We start from the raw sequence: 17031 nt of genomic DNA on the forward strand, positions 1-17031 counted from the left end.
CGTGGTGATAATTAGTCTCGCGATGCGCTCACTTCCGATGCACAAAAGTGAATGATAACGTGACCTAATTACATTGATATTTATAGTTTTTGGAAGCTTGTTAACTAGTTACTAACTTAGTGAGTTGATCTAACCGGGATAAGCCAATGATTTTTTTTGATTTATGGCCTATGGGGGAATCACAGTGCAACGTTGTTGTCAAATATAAAAAAAAAGCAAAGAAATTCCTAAGATCTGCTAACTCGCTCTGTAGCTCAGTTAGTAAGAACGAATTTGTGGAGCGAAGCGGAATTTGTCTTTGTGTTTGTGATTGTTAGATCTCAGTTTCTTATAAGTATGATTTTATTGTATGGGAAGAAAAAGTCGGGACAGCAGAAGTAGATCAAATTTAACGAACTTTTTTTCGTACAAAATGAATAACATTTTATTAAATTTGACCAACTTCTACTGTCCCGATTATTTCCTTCCAATACAATAAAATCATTATTATAAGAGACTAAAGGCCCATTTAGATGGGGAGAGTTTCTCGCACGTTTCGTGACGAAAACTCGTAGGCGATTATCGTAAGCAATAATCGCCATAAGATTATCGTATCATAATGTTTACATTGAGGCAAGAACTAAAATCTCCTACGATTATGTCATACGAGATTCGCAAGCAACTTAATCGCCTCCTCGACTGTTTATACGGAGGAATATATAGTAAGGAGATTCTTGCTTACGAGTTTTCGACTTGTCTAAACACGATCTCGTATGACATTTTTTCAAGTTCATACGAGATCGTGTTTAGACAAGTCGAAACGTCGTAAGTGAGAGAATTGCCATTCGAGATTTGTGATTACTGCGGTATGACTATGGATATATCAAAATGATGCAAAAACCATTCAAATTTGAAACTGCTGATAATATTAAGTTCATTGCACTGTATAGAAATATAATTTTGATTTATCATTTTTTTTTTAATTTTATAACTACTGACACAAACAAAAACTGACAATTATGATAAATTTATAGGGCGAGTGAGTGCGTGAGTGACTGAGTGAGTGCGTGCGTGCGTGCGTGCGTGCGTGCGTGCGTGCGTGCGTGCGTGAGTGAGCGAATGGTGAGTGAGTGAGTGAGTGAGTGAGTGAGTGGTGAGTGAGTGAGTGAGTGTGTGAGTGGTGAGTGAGCGACTGGTGAGTGAGTGGGTGAGTGAGTGAGAGAGAGAGTGAGTGGTGAGTGAGTGAGTGTGTGGTGAATGAGTGGGTGAGTGAGTGGTGAGTGAGTGAGTGAGTGAGTAGGGAGTGAGTGGGGAGTGAGTCAGTAGGGAGTGAGTGGGGAGTGAGTCAGTGGGGAGTTAGTGAGGAGTGTTTATTGAAAAGTACATTTACTTGAAAAGTCGTGTCGGCCATCTTGGATTTAGAAATAAATGCTATGTTCGTAATGAGCACCACCAAATACCTCAAAAACGATACCCAACTTGCCATTATTTGAAAAGTGCGGGCACGACTTTTCATCCTGGATTTAGAAAGGAGTGCCATATTTGTTACGAGAGCACCCTAAATACTATATTGCCCACGCTATATTCGACCACAGAGGCACTCACTCACTCACCGTTATTTGAAATTTTTTTTTCGCTCTCGTTCCATTAATTCTTGTCTTAGAAAAGCAGTGATAATCAAAACACCCTCGCGCACTGCACTCGTGGTAGAAACGGCTGGCACAGAAACTCGAAATACGATTTTTGCTTTCGAGTTCTGTTTACACGGAGACGTTCAATATTGAAAGGCGAGGAGATTATCGCTCACGTGGACGGTCGATAATCGCAAATGTTTAGACGAGGAAAGTTTTTTATATTCTTTCGATAATCGCATCTTCGAGACGAGAAACTCTCTCCATCTAAATGGGCCTTAAGTCTATCAGCATGAAAAAATAGTCAATTTTATTCATTTTGTATGTAATACTACAATATATATATATATATATATATAGCAACTCAGTTTTTTTTCTACTCCCATCCACCGATTTTCGGGATTCGGGCGAATAGAAAAAACAGACTGAATAAACCGAATACCGAACAGTGACCGAATATTCGTTGCAACTCCAATAAAAGGGAACCCCCATATAGGGGACGATTTGTTGTTACGATGCGTTCTTTGAGATTGATCGAAACGACGAATCGAGAACGAGAGATCATCTATATAATGGGAGCCCTAATATAAAAAAGTTTTATTATTTCATTCTTACTTAATTCAATGCAATCAATTACCTAAGTCTATATCTTAGGCATTATATTATAAAATATGTATTTATCTAAGTATTTATATAATTTATAACAATTTAATATTATTATATTATTTTTAAATTATATATTTTTTCTTGTTTTGTTGTGCACATATGCCCGTTCTTTTAGTTATAGTGTCCTGTATTTACGTCTGCAGGAAGAAATTTCTATTAGAAATAAGCAGAACCTTTTGTTTTTGATTTCCCTTGTATTCTTTGTGACTTGTTGTATTTTTCCTGTATAATAAACTATTAAATAAATAAATAAGTCGAAACTTCGCAAAAGGTCCACGGTGTATGTTACTAACCTCATCAGACTGTATGAAATCAGAATCATCACTGTCGTCATCCTTAGGAACTATACCCATTATGCTCATTCTGGTTGCTCTAGACATCACCATTTGATCCTCATTAGCGCCGTCGTCCGGGTCACTTTGATCTTCTACATCACTCTGGTCTTCTACATCACTTTGATGCTTGGCATCACTTTCATCTACTACGTCACGGGTTTGTTCTTTTACGTCATCGTCAGTTTCGTCACTTGATTCAATCATTTGTTTCTTGTTTCTGTAAAATGGCGAAAATAAGATTTCATGTAAGATTTTATAAACGTGACAGTTTATGTAACAGTTATGTCGCGCACACGGGATAATTTCAACAAAATGTATCTGACGATATTCGAAAGTAGGTTATTTGAAAAAAGTGCCTGCCAAATGAGTCAAATGTTATCATGTGAAACGATAATAAAAAAAAAAACTATTTTATTGATAATTGAAATGAACAGACAAGCCATTTTTTCATTGAATATCGTCAGAAGAAGCTTAGCTACCTCAAGAATCGACTCAATTAAGCGGTAAGCCCGTAGTAAAAACTACAGTCAGCCGTGGAAATGGGACGTGAAAAGACCCGAAACGTTGGTTTGATTGAAAAAACAAAGTTACGCGATTGTAACCCGAAAAAAACAGTTTAAGGCCGGCCACATACAGTCGGACTCCCGTTTCGAGCAAAAGCATAAAAATCACGAACTTATCAGACAATTACAGGCTATTCCGTTCAAATGTTTTGCCGATTCGAAATTCCGGTGGTTTGTGCAAATGGAATTCCGCACGGAAAAAGCCGTTCCAGCCGTTGCGTTCGGAACGGAACGCAAGTCTACCATACATTTTTTTTAGAGCCACAACACAATGTCGTAAATTCCGTACGTACTTTCGCTGTGAGAACAAGTGGAGTGTTATTCCGAACGGGAATAATCGTATGTGTGTGATGTATATACGGAATCTCGAATCGATATTCCGGAACGGAATTCCGTCTGCATTATAGCCGGTCTAATTTTCAATTTGTAGCTATCGTGAAAACCTAAAAACTCGATCAAAAAAACTTAATTTAAAGTAAATTAATTTGGTTTATCTAGTCTATTAATATTATACTTTAATAAATAACTAAGATCTTTAAGTACCAATTATTTGTATTTTGTGGAGAAGTAAATACTATTATTACCATTACCTTTTTATCGAACTAGTCTTCTGAGGTCCGTCACTTTCCGGTACTTCGTCGTCACTTTCATCACTAGGTTCATCACTTTGGTCCATAATACTATCATTATGTAGGGATTTCCTAATATTAACATCGTCATTGTTAATCTTCAAAGGTGTATCTTTTAAACAAGCGAGTTTCTTCTGCCTATCGTGTTCAATGACGATCGAATTGTCAGTGTCGGAGTCTATAACTATCATTCGTTTGTTTTTCTTTCGCATGATTATGGATGCGTTGGGTGATAATTTTGGGCGTAATATCGGAGGTCTTTTTGGTATTAATTCAGGGGATACTTCCTGTTCCTCTGTAAAAAAAGTGGTTTTTTTATATTTTATCAGCAGTAGGGCTCCTTCTCAAAGTGTTCGTCCAGGGTAGTACTGCCACCTTACCTATTTTAAAGCGTTGCCAAGCAGTGTTGTGAGCATTACTGCGTCCCGGTTTAGAAGGGTATGGGCTCATTTAGACTGGAAGTGCGGGCGCGCGGGTCTTAGCGTCTTCCCTTTCACAGTGCCGAAGCGGCTACGAGCATGTAGATCCACACGCAGAAATCGCAAACAGACGCTAGACCGCTGTCTTCCTGAGACGTAAGTTAACAAATCACATGGACCTGTAATTGCACCAGTACCCTTACCCTTCAAAACCAAGAACAGTGATGCCCATATTGCTGCTTGGCAGCAGAAATATGATTAGCTATATTCATGACACATGATGTTTACAGTTTCCCAATTATTTATATTAATTTACCAAATAAAATGTACTTCTGTATGCTATACCTTCATCTGAAGAGCTGAGGACTACCCTATTGTATGACATATCTGACTGCTGCCTGATGCTGCCTCGTCTGCTACCATCTACACAAATTTTGTAGGTGCGAGTGTTATTATGTTATGATAAATATACTAAGGGTGTAAGTCTATCCATTATTTATAATTGTAACTTTGAACTTTGTGTTTGAACTTGCAACTGCCTACATCAGTGAGAGATGAGTGCTTTGGTATGTTGTTCAAACATGGTTCAAAGACAATAATTCTATTTGTAATGAATTGATATTCAATTATTTTTTTGTGAAACTACTCCACAAGTTCGTTATAATTATTAATACAAGGATAAGAAGTCGTTGAAAACCAAATACAAAGATCCGACAACAAGCACATAGAAAAATTTGCGAGGTCCGCTGGTTCGTTCCGTGGCTTAGTTGGCATAGCGTCTGGCACGGTTTGCTAGAAGATGTCGGTCGGTTCGAATCCGGCCGGATCGAAGGAATTTTTCTGAGTGTTCGATCTTTGTGTTCATAATTATAACAAACTAGTGGAGTAATTTCACAAAAAATAGTTGAATATCAATTCAATACAAATTTAATTACAGTTAATAGCGACATCTCTAGCCAGAATTGGTAGCTGTAAAGTTACCCAACCGGGTGACGAAATACTTTCATAGATTTCTCATAGATGGCGCTACGGCTAAAAAGTCGTTGAAAACCAAATACAAAGAGCCAACAACAAGCACGTAGAAAAATTCGTGAGGTCCACTGGTTCGTTTGTGGTTTAGTTGGCATTTCGTTTTGCACGGTTTGCTAGAAGATGTCGGTTCGAATCCGGCCGGATCGAATGAATTTTTTGTAACTGTTCGATCTTTGTATTTATAATTCTAATTAAGGAGTCTTCCCGCACGATGTACCATTGCTGTTCTGTGCGTCTGGCTCACCCAGGGCAAAATTCTTTGACCACCATGGCAAGCATTATAGTGTATGCCATCGATATGATACAAAGGTGAGAGATTTAAATATGCTACAAATGACATTAGTTGATAACTGTTTTATGTTTAAATAGAGGGCATGCTAATCTGACAGATGCGCATGATTGTGAAATGCTTGCGAGCTGCACACGTGCAATAAGTAGTGCGATCTGTTCACGTGTCACGAAGTTTTGTGATTTTCATTCGTTAAAGCATTTTTGGCTTTATTATGCCATACAATTTCTACCCACATCATTTCACAACTCAATTTCTTTTGCAATACTACTACCTTATAGTCCATTAGTTTAGGTACTTAACTAAATGTAAACAATCTTGATACATCTTTTTATTGAAACATATGCTTTACAAATCAATAGGTATAAAAATAGGCATGCAATTTCATATGAAGCTAAGTTATTTAAATTTTGTATTTGAAGGTAAGTAAAAATCATTTTATAAAAGTATATTTCATTAAATAGACATCTCAAGATTGTTTACATTTAGTTAAGTGCCCAAAGAAATGGACTATAGAGAATAAATTTCTTATGTGGGGTAATAGGAATGCATTATATATTTTTTTTGGCATGTGATTGTTCACTTGGAATGACACTTTAAATTCCCTTTCGACATTCAATCATGTCTTAGTGCAAGCAAAGAAAAGTGGTAGAAAAATGAGGAAATCTCACCATCATCGCTGCTAGCTATAGCAAGTGGCTCAGCTATGATACTTTTTCTAAGAACAACTTTGGGAACCATTGGTCTTGCACTTTCGCTACTAACGTCTTCTGAAATACATTTTTTAATATTATATATTTGTTATAAAGCAAAACAAAACCTTATAACTAATGACAATTTCAATTCTTAATGAAAATTCTACTTATTTATAGAATTTGTCCATCAACAAAATATCTTTCAATGTTAGTTAAGGGGAAGACACTTTGTTCATGTGTTCATTGTCTAGTTAACATTGGCACTAATATTTATTTTACTCACTATAATTAACTACATTAACACAAAAGGTTTAGTTATATTTGAATTGTCCAGTGGTAATTTTCTTTGACTTAATATTTTACTGGGAAAAGCAATACTTTTTGTGGCATGAGTAATAACCTAAAATTATTGATAAAGAAACTATTTCTTGACTCAGGGTCGTATTCTAGATCTATACTCAATGCTCGAGTCAGAACTTGAGTATGATTCAAAGCACTAGAAATCATACTCAAGTCCTTGCCATTAGGGTCGTATTTCCAGTGCTTGAAATCTTACTCAAGTCTGCTCAAATCCTAACTTGAGCATTGTGTACAGTTCTGGAATATGACCCTAAGTCTGCCGTGTTCATGGGACCTGAAAAGGGCCTGAAATACACGAGATTTAGGGTCGTATTCCAAAACTGTACTCAATGCTCAAATCAGCATTTGAGTATGATTCAAAGCACTAGAACTCATACTCAAGTCCTTGCCATTAGAGTCGTTTTTCCAGTTACGACCCTTAGGGTCGTATTCTACAACTCTACTCAATGCTCATGTCAGGATTTCAGTATGGTTTAAAGCACTCAAAATCATACTCAAGTCCCTGCCATTACGGTCGTATTTCCAGTGCTTGAAATCATACTCAGATTCTGACTTGAGCATTGAGTAGAGTTCTGGAATACGACACTTAAGTCAGGATTTGAGCAGACTTGAGTATGATTTCAAGCACTGGAAATACGACTATAGTGGCAAGAACTTAAGTATGATTTTCAGTGCTCACTGCAATAGTCAAGTCCTGACTTGAGCATTGAGTACAGTTCTAGAATACGACTCTCAGATTCGAAAAAATTGTTTCATTTCTAATGTGTAACAATTGCGAAAACCTAAGATAATAAATTATTCAAACAACCGAAATAAATCCTTACCATCTGTAGACGACTCCTCAGATTCCGCTATGAAGACTGTCTGGTTCTTTATAGTAGGTTTCTTCCTTGGAGTATAATACACTTCAGCCATTAGGCTGTTGTCAATAATTTCACCGTCTGAGTCGCTCCCGGCTCCCGTCTTGTCGCGATATTCGAAGAACGAATTCTCCATTTTCTATACCTATGTATATTTGAAGATTTTTTACTTAAATTGTATTTATGTTTCTGGAAAATACAAAGTGTAATAAAATCGAAAACTGAAAACAATGTTTTGAAAATGAATGTCGTTGATACGTTTTGTAAATGCAAAAAAGGACTACTCGATTTGATGAGGAATCTGGTAATATATTTTTTCATGAAGCTTTCATCGCTGAAAAATATATGTTTTCCTTAAAAGTAGATTTAAAAAGAAATATTACACAATAATTACTACGTGAAATAAAATAATTCAATAAATATAAAAAAATAACCAAAAACGTACCTAGTGAAACAAAACGTTAGCAAAAAAAACTAAACACTGTCTCATTTGCTCACTAAAAGATTACTCTGATGTTATAAAAGAAGTTAGTAGCATGCTCAGAATGGTTTATTTTCCATCGTGTTATGTTCACTTTATAAATAAAGTGAATAAATATCTTGTACAATAAATCGCATCGAAAGAATTGTCAATGTCAAGCCTGAGTATTTTTTTATAGTCTGTAGTATTTATTTTTGTGAGACGCATGCAAACGTTCTCATATTGATGGAGCCATAAAAATAAAAAGTGAAGTGAAGTGAAACAAATCGCTAAAAACTATATTTTTTTCGGGTTTTGCTAACAGTTATTCGTTTCATTTGAATTCTAAGAATTACACTTGTAACTTTTATTAAAACCCGGAAAAATGACTGAAGTCCAACTACAAGAGTTCAAACTTGACCCTGACTCGGAGCTCCGCTTCGAAGTGGAATCTAAGAACGAAAAAGTGGTTTTAGAGGTAAATTTTTCTAGTAGCACTTTGAAACATATATAACAATGACACCAAATATATGAGAACTTTCTTCAAACACTGTCGATATGTTTGAATGTATCGTTGCACAACAATTTTTCCAGGTAAAAAGCGGTTACGCGGAGTTATTCGGCACAGAACTTGTGAAGGGGAAGCCTTATGAGTTCCATACGGGTGCTAAAGTGGCCGTATTCACGTGGCATGGTTGTACAGTGGAACTTAGAGGAAAAACTGAGGTGGCTTATCTTGCCAAAGAAACTCCTATGGTAAGTTATTTACATTTTCATATTACATTTTCGAATTAAAGAAGATTGACGGAAAGTTAAGTCCACATCAGCGTGCTTTCATGTTCATTTTGCTTAGTCATTTGTCTATTCAAATAATGGACTGGCACATCTGAACCCATCAATGCTGAATCGGCATGCACTAGGGGCATATGCTGTTGTTTAATCATTTTAATGTGTATGCTAAGGCATTTCATGTCAGAGAGAGATACAAGATCACAAACATGCACCTTGTAATTATAGTAGGTGTTAATTTATTTAATAATGTACTAGGTAATATATCTCAACGTCCATGCAGCATTAGAACAACAGAGAGTCTCAGCAGAACAAGAAAACACAAGAGGTCCAGTAGCCATGGTTGTAGGACCGGGCGATGTTGGAAAGTCGACTCTAACCCGCCTCCTACTGAATTACGCTGTCCGTATGGCTCGGAGGCCTATTTATGTAGATTTGGATGTTGGACAAGGTTCTATTAGCGTACCTGGCACTATTGGTAAGTTGTCACTTGATTTTATTTTTGGCATGTAATAGTTATATCAGTCTTGTAACAACTTCTTGGAGTAAAGTTTAAATTGTCAAACAAAAATCAAACCTGTGCTCTAGGTGTCAGGTGTCAAGGTTCTTTTCCAGCACAGTTATCGATAGTTGTAAAATAAATGGATGCAATTAATAACACCACGTAATAATACAGACTACGGATTTTTGTTTCTCCACTTTGTTATGATTTAATGTTGTCTTGACTAAGGCATTGACATTTCTTTGCTATAAATGTAATTAATTGAACGTTTGTGCATTGATTTCAAATAAAATAAGCATTTGAGGAATTTCCATGTATTCTATCATTGATTAATTATCATAACAAATATTCTGTGACTAAAATTTATGGAATATGAGTTTGAATTATTGTGGCGGAATGTACCCACGATTTTGATTCCTAAGTTCATTTCATATGTGAATGTTTAGATATACACTGAGAGTGAAGAAGACATTGTGATGAAACACTTTGGTAAACATGTGATATCCTGAACTCGCATTGAGCCAGCATGATAGAGCCGTATTCCAGAACTCAATACTCAAGTCAGGACATGAGTTTTGCAGTGAGCACTGAAAATCATACTCAAGTCCTTGCCATTAGGGTCGTATTGCCAGTGCTTCAAATCATACTCAAGTCTGCTCAAATCCTGACTTGAGCGTCGAGTAGAATTCTGGAATACGACCTGTAGACTATGACCTAAACTATCTTCTTAACACATTCGCGCGAGCTACCTACGTACCTAACACTAATAAGTGATGTAGAACAACATACTTTGACGTAATAAATTTTTTTGGTTTTATTCCAATACTAGTATAATATAGTGAATGATGTGGTTTGGAAGAGGATGCTGGTTCAAATCCGGTTCGAAGGACCGAGTGGCCCTTCATGCCCGATTTGAAGCAGCGTATTGTGTAGACGGCCCATACAATAAAAATGTAGGACGTCATAGGAAAGTCATTTTCTCTGGCCATAGGCTTAAAGTTGCCCTCGTCGTCTTTTGTCCAAAATAAAGTCGGTATAATTTTGAATCTATCCGATTATCTGAATCTGTCCTCTGTTAGATGAAATCCTTTAGCCTGTAATTATGTTTTTTAATTTCTTTTATTTCATCGAAGGACATAATGGAATGCTATTTGGCCATACAAAACCTTAATAATGACGTCTGACGAAATTTCACAGGGTAAATAAGCACTACTTGCAGTGCCATATTCAGGGTCATGTACTACTGTAGTCGTAATGTAACACATTTGTAACACCTGACTATGTACCAACAGGTCGAGTTTGGGGGGTCAGGTGTCTTGTGTATATGACTGTACATGTGACAATAAATAAATACAATACTCACCGATATACCTATGATCGCTAGCACACACACGCATCGTCGGCGGCCGGTTTGTAGACGTCAACGTTTATTGGACGTCAGTATCATTATTTCTTGTATTCATGTAATATTCTGTAAAGAAACGTTTTTGGCAACGGCACGATATGCTCGTGCGAATTTGTTAAGGCTCAGCAGACTCGTGTGTGCTGTGGCTCAGGGACATTTAAAGGGTTGACAATGATGATTTAATATTTATATGATTTATAATTTAATACTTCCAGGTGCCCTCCTCGTAGAAAGACCAGCATCAATAGAAGAAGGATTTAGCCAGCAAGCACCTCTAGTCTATCACTTCGGTCACATGTCCCCGGGTGACAATTTAGAATTGTACAACACCATAGTGTCTAGGTTAGCGGAAGTCATAGCTGAGAGGTGCGAGAATAATAAGAAAGGTAACTAGTTTATATTAATACCAGTCAACGTTGTGTATGTGTATGTCGGAGCCAGCTATCACGTTAAACGTAATTTATTAGATAAACGATTTACTAGCCTGTTTGGTGTGCTGTGTGACAGCTCAAACTGGGTATGGTCGGAGAGAGGGGCCTTTTTATGTAAGCGACTTGGACTGTGAAGACGTACCGCCTCGCTCTCTGAACTTGCCGCGTGATATTTAGAATCCGTTTTAACCTCGTCCATCTCGTATACTTTCGGAGTAATTGCTGTGGAAAGTGCATAAAACAACTAATTGAAATCAATTAGTTGTTCAAAGTCTGAACGAATTGATAACGAAGAGTGAATTATTAAGTAATTCCTCCCTTTCCGGCCTTAACTCCGACACGTATATTAATTTTTAGATCCATTTTATTGTCAGTATGCCTATCAAAATGCCTAAGGTACTTAGTTTAGGCATCGCAACAACGCCTTATGATGATTATATCAAAATTAAGGTTCCTTTTTAACCGTTTAAAAAAGGAGGAGGTTCTCAAATCAACTATGTCACGCGATTGCTCCGACATTTGTGAACCGAGTCCGATTATTCTTTTTTTGATAGAAAGAGGGCACCTTAGTTATGGTCCCATTCAAATTTGAATAAAATATTCCACCTCTAGGGGTGGGAAATTAGGGGATCCGATTTATTAGATTTGTGAGAGGGAATTGCGCTATTTAATTCCGCCTTCCCCTTTTCATCATCGGGGGACCAGACATAGGCTGGGGTTTCATCCTTATGTTGTGGGTATTCCAAGGATTCGCACGAAGCGTATCGCTTCCACATTTATATGGCGAACGGCTAGGCGGTGGAATTCCCTGCATGCGCCTTTTCAAGGCGAGAGTGCATAGGCATTATTTAGGTGTGCATGCTACATCGTCGACTTCATCGTCACTTTCCAACAGGTCAGATGGAAGGCAAATGCGCACTTGTTTTTTAATAATAAAACTTTCTTCCACTTTCTGTTAACCGATTTTAATAAAACCTGGCATATATCGACTGTGAACTGGCAACCGGGACTATCACAATTTTCTAAAGATTTCACATTTTAATACCATTTTATACTATTTCATACTCCGCAGCGTTGCAAGAAATTCCATCTCAGATACATTTAAAATCGACTTCTTTCAACTTGTACAAACTTCTAACCAGATGCTACATAAATGACGCAAACAATTCTTTTCTTCATCCTGTAAAATTGTCGAAATTGAGATAGTACCGGTTGCCAGTTCACAGTCGATATATATAATTCTACAAACTTATGAGGTCTATTTAAAAAAAGTTATAGTCATTTATTTTAATAATATCACAGCTTTTTCTACATTTATTTTACCTGTATTTAGATTAAGTTATAATCAAATATAAATAAATATAATTAGTTATATTATGACGTGTTGCAGCGTCAACATCGGGTGTTATAATCAACACGTGCGGATGGGTTAAAGGTGCTGGTTACAAAGTGCTCACACATGCGGCTCAAGCATTTGAAGTTAGTACAGTTTATTGAGAAAAAGATCTAACAAACAAAAAGAAAAATTCCTTCGATCCGACCGGATAGGAACCAGAGTCTGTTGCCTCAACGTGGCTATCGCTCTTACCAAATTTTTACGATTTTTTTATAATACCAAGTGACGGGACTAACAATCCATAACAGTTGCAGTGCCACTCAGAGCTTTAAATCCCAAAGATCTTGAGGGCACTGCCACTGCGCCCGTAATCCTGAGACATAACTTGAAAACTCCCATGTGCCTGTATTTTCACCAGCACCGTTACTGCTTGGCGGCAGAAATAGGTAAGGTGGCAATACTTCCCTGGACGAACTCTTTCACAAGGAGCTCTACTACTACTTTTTTTTTTATTCGAACCAGCGCCTTCAGCATACCTTGCCTGAAGGCCCTGGTGCTGCTGGCGATTCGAATCCAGCCTGAGCGAAGGAATTTACTATTTAATGAAAATCTGTACATCATACGATATCGCGGTCCGAAATATGTTGTCGCTGCTTAACATCAGATGAGACTGAGGCAAAGCATGTCATTTTATTGGCAGTACTTCCCTGAACAAACTTTTTCACAAAGAGTTCTACAAAATTTCTCCATGTGTTTGCTGCGGTTCTTTATATTCGGTTGGCTTTTTAGCCATAGCATTAATGATAACAAACTAGAGGCTTTACAATTTTTTTTTTTGCCATACAACCACAATCTGTGGGTTACACAGACTTGGAGCCCTGGTCTGCTAATTTTGAATCATCTCATTTGTGCGCCGATGTTGTGTCAATGCCATTACCATTTTGTGGTACTCTGCTTTACAATGGTGAGTCGACGTGATGTCCATGGCGTAGTCTACTAATGATTTGACTTAAAAAATACATTTCGCACCCCTTATGGAAGAATGGCATAAATGAATATAGGTCAAAAATGTTCATTGCTCCATTGGATACATAAAAATATAACCTTACATCCTCTCCAATTCTTGTAACTCTATCGATGAATATTGTCGACAGAGTTACAAGAATTGGGGAAGATGTAGGTTATATTTTTCTGTATCCAATGGAGCAATAAACATTTTTGACGTAACTTCACTTATGCCATTCTTGCGATGGTGTGCAGGGGTGCGATTTGAATACTACATTACTGATTAAACGAGATGAAAATTAAGATATGCATAGTAAAGTCAGCTGCTGGTAGCTGTATGAAGACAAGCTATCACAGATTTCTCACAGATGACACTACTAGATCTGCAACAAGCACATAGAAAATTCGTAAGATCCGCTAGTTCGTTCCGTGGTTAAGTTGGCATACGGTCTGGCACGGTTTGCTGGAAGACGTTGATTCAGATCCAGCCGGATCGAATGATTTTTTCTTAGTTCGATCTTTGTATTAATAATTATTGCAAACTAGATTTTAGCTGATTTTTAATAACAAATATGATCATAATTTTCAATACGTCGAGTATGATATACCTAACCAGAAGTAGAGACGAAATGTCATTTAATTTGATTTAAAACTATTCTGCCATAACATTACGGTGACAACTGCACTCCGATTGGCCAGCTTGAAATCGAAGAAATTGACAGGAGTCGTCAATTGTTTCACTTCAAATCGACCAGTTTAACTTCAGCTTTGCTATAATGGACGAAAATTGAAAAATTACATATTTAATTATCGATGAAATGTGATTCCGTTTGTTTTGTAATTAGATTTTTTACTGTTTTTCCCACACCACCGAATAGACCAGCACGGCATTGTTAGAGATATTATCTTTATTACAATAAATACAGAATATTTTTGGAATATACGGAGACGTACACACAGGACAGTTGTAGACGGTGTACTATTTCAGCTTTCTAATTTGTAATTTCAGTGTAAACGAGAGTCGATATTTAAAAGTGATATAAGGCCCATTTACCTGATGAATTGCCAGGGATGGACGACCCTTATTTCGTCTCTATTTCTGGTTATATTCTCGATGTTTCAATTTAATCTCAGGTGGAATCTCAAAGTATTTACAATGACTAGTGGTTTCAAAAAAATTAAAAGATTTGAGGCCATGATGCGATAATGGCATGCGTTTGTCTTAAAGCGTCTGGCTTATAATATTTACTCTTCCAATTCGTTTTTCAGGTAGATGTAATATTGGTATTAGACAACGAGAGGTTGTTTATTGAGCTCAAGCGAGACATGCCCAAGTTCGTGAAGGTCGTCTATCTGCCCAAGAGCGGCGGGGTAAGACAGCAAATACTTAACTCTGTGTTGATTACAAACTAATTCACGATAAGTTTATTAGATAACATCACTTACTTTGCTGTGATCCCAAACTAAAGCACTTGTTTATGCAAATCCGAAACAACGATGATACCGCAAGCACTCAGACTCGAGACAATATTACAGGCCATTTAACTGAGTGGGTTCCTAAGGTAGCTGCGTAGTGAGGGAGGGGGTGACAGTTTACACAAGTTAAGGTGGTTTTCCACCGTCGGGGTGAGACGAGGATTAAAATTTGTATGATAAAATTTCAATTCTCTCCTAACCCATCTTCGGTGGAAATGGTCTGGATTGACGAGGCGAGAATTGGTATATTTGTTAATGTAATATTGATCCGTATTGCTGCCTGTATAGAGTATTATTCTCTGCAATGGAAACACGATTTCTCGCGCGATCTCGCTAGCGCCCGCACGGTCTCAAGCGAACTCGCGATGGCTTTTAATATCAATTGCAAGATTGTGGGGTACGTACGGTTTGAGATTTAAAAATAGATGGTTTTATCTGATTCTGCTTCCGTTAGCATATTTAATAATAATAATAATTTACGGGACATGTTACTTCCGCCGCCTATTTATCGCTAGATGAATTGAACAGCACTGAATCTTCACTATCCATAGTCACAGCGCGAGCTTGCGCGAGATATTAGCAAAATTTTTGGTGGAAATAGGCCGGCGAGATTTAAATTCTCGTCTCTCCTCATTTAGTCTCGCCTCGCCGGTGGGAAACCACCTTTATGGCCGCACTGCACACGAGAGAGTTTCAACTAGATTTCACGAATTTGCATAACAAGTTGATACAAAGAGAAGTGTCTACTAAATTAGTCAATTGTTGTTATAATAGGAAATGAAACTATTTTTCCGGATTTAAATCGCGTATATTTGTTTTTTTCAAACAAACCAACGTTTCGAGCCCTTAACAGGTCCCATGGTCACGGCTGACTGAGGTGGTACAGTCATTAACCAGTTATATATAATATTAATACAAACCACCCTTTTTTTTAACCGACTTCAAAAAAGGAGGAGGTTCTCAATTCGACTGTATGTTCTTTTTTTTGCATGTATGTTACGCGATAACTCCGGTATTTGTCGCGATTTGAAGATAATCATCCACTTCTAAGGGTGGCTGTTCACGCATGAAGATTTCTATAAGTACCGCCTAAACTTTAATTTAGGAGCAATTATTTTAATGGTTGATTTTGCTATTTCTCCAATTTAAGGCGTTTTTCTCTCAATATACTTTGAGTAGTGAGAACCGATTTTTATTATCTCCAGTGTCAAGTCCTGTATAGTGCCGAACTAGGGGATATTTCAATAAAACTTAGCAAATAGACGTAATTCCACGTACTATTGAGGTCGGTTTTTTTAGTACTCTCTACTGAGATTATTTATTTTTTTTCACTAAAGTTACAAAAGTTATTAATACTGGATCCCAAACTGCTGGCACGGAGAAACCATCTTCCCTGTTGAAATTAGGATGTTTTTTAATTTCAATGACCTCTTGCAGCATCCTAGGTACATTAACGGACTTCTTTTGCAAGGACCTGGGGTTTGTCAAACTTCATTGAATGTGTAGGTTTATCCATGACATGCTCGCAGTCCTGCAGACTTGTTTACGCGACGGTCTTTGACTTGTGTCAAACACAAATATACGGAAACGGAAAAATAGTTTCATTTCCTATGTGTAAAATCGCGAAAACCTAAGAACTCGGTATAAAAAGATATGTTAATCACTTTAATCTGTGCGTCGAGTACCGTGTTTAGGCCACGAGGCTTTGCCGTGAACTAAATACTTTTTCATTGAGTAATTATTTATAATATATGCTGTAATGTCGTATTACGCAACTACAGGTGGTTGAGAGATCTTCGTCGCAGCGCGCCGAAGGCCGCGACGCCCGCATCCGCGAATATTTCTACGGCAAACGTACACCGTACTACCCCCACTCATTTGACGTCAAATTCACCGATCTCAAGATATACAAGGTGAGTTAAGTTTCGTTGTTTTGTCGGTATATGGTCATCTTTACAAAGCAAATTAAGTGGACCATCCACTAGGTATTTAGTTAACTGTTAAATACTAAGCAGAGTTGAGACTTGGATACTTCGGATGTCGCTTGTGCACTAAGTCAGTTACGAATCCAAGAAAGTACGAATATCGCTAGAGATAAAATGATCCCAGTGACATTTCGGACCGTCTTTTCTCGAATTCGGAAAAGATACTAATGGAACGTAGTGCGCA

The 17031-nt window shown here is 37.3% G+C and overlaps 2 protein-coding genes across 2 annotated transcripts; one reads left to right on the forward strand and one right to left on the reverse strand.

Annotated features, from left to right (window-relative positions):
- Window positions 1-2569: 2569 nt before the first annotated feature.
- On the reverse strand, window positions 2570-7594 carry LOC113238916 (nucleolin 2-like; the record flags this gene model as incomplete). The annotated part of the gene is made up of 5 exons (XM_026475764.1): window positions 7423-7594; window positions 6215-6313; window positions 4568-4645; window positions 3765-4098; window positions 2570-2828 (listed from the first exon to the last, which is right to left on the reverse strand). Coding segments are annotated over exons 1-5 (942 nt in total), but the record flags the coding sequence as incomplete, so codon positions are not given.
- A 659-nt stretch (window positions 7595-8253) lies between these two features.
- Window positions 8254-16799, forward strand: LOC113238915 (protein CLP1 homolog). Its single transcript, XM_026475763.1, has 7 exons — window positions 8254-8396; window positions 8513-8674; window positions 8966-9185; window positions 10830-11000; window positions 12436-12524; window positions 14656-14757; window positions 16644-16799. Exons 1-7 carry the CDS (start codon window positions 8304-8306, stop codon window positions 16782-16784), a joined length of 978 nt encoding a protein of 325 aa, XP_026331548.1. The 5' UTR covers window positions 8254-8303; the 3' UTR covers window positions 16785-16799.
- The last annotated feature ends 232 nt before the right edge of the window (window positions 16800-17031 follow it).

This window comes from Hyposmocoma kahamanoa, unplaced genomic scaffold (genome assembly GCF_003589595.1).
Source record: "Hyposmocoma kahamanoa isolate Upper Pololo Valley unplaced genomic scaffold, ASM358959v1 98833, whole genome shotgun sequence".
In the NCBI taxonomy this organism is placed as follows: Eukaryota; Metazoa; Arthropoda; class Insecta; order Lepidoptera; family Cosmopterigidae; genus Hyposmocoma; species Hyposmocoma kahamanoa.

What these genes read in the sequence shown, in the direction of transcription:
- LOC113238915 (XM_026475763.1), top strand. Translation starts at nt 8,304, where the DNA reads ATGACTGAAGTCCAACTACAAGAGTTCAAACTTGACCCTGACTCGGAG. An exon ending in TTGCCAAAGAAACTCCTATG is followed by an intron (nt 8,675 to 8,965) that starts GTAAGTTATTTA and finishes ATAATGTACTAG; the next exon opens with GTAATATATCTCAACGTCCA. An exon ending in TAGCGTACCTGGCACTATTG is followed by an intron (nt 9,186 to 10,829) that starts GTAAGTTGTCAC and finishes TAATACTTCCAG; the next exon opens with GTGCCCTCCTCGTAGAAAGA.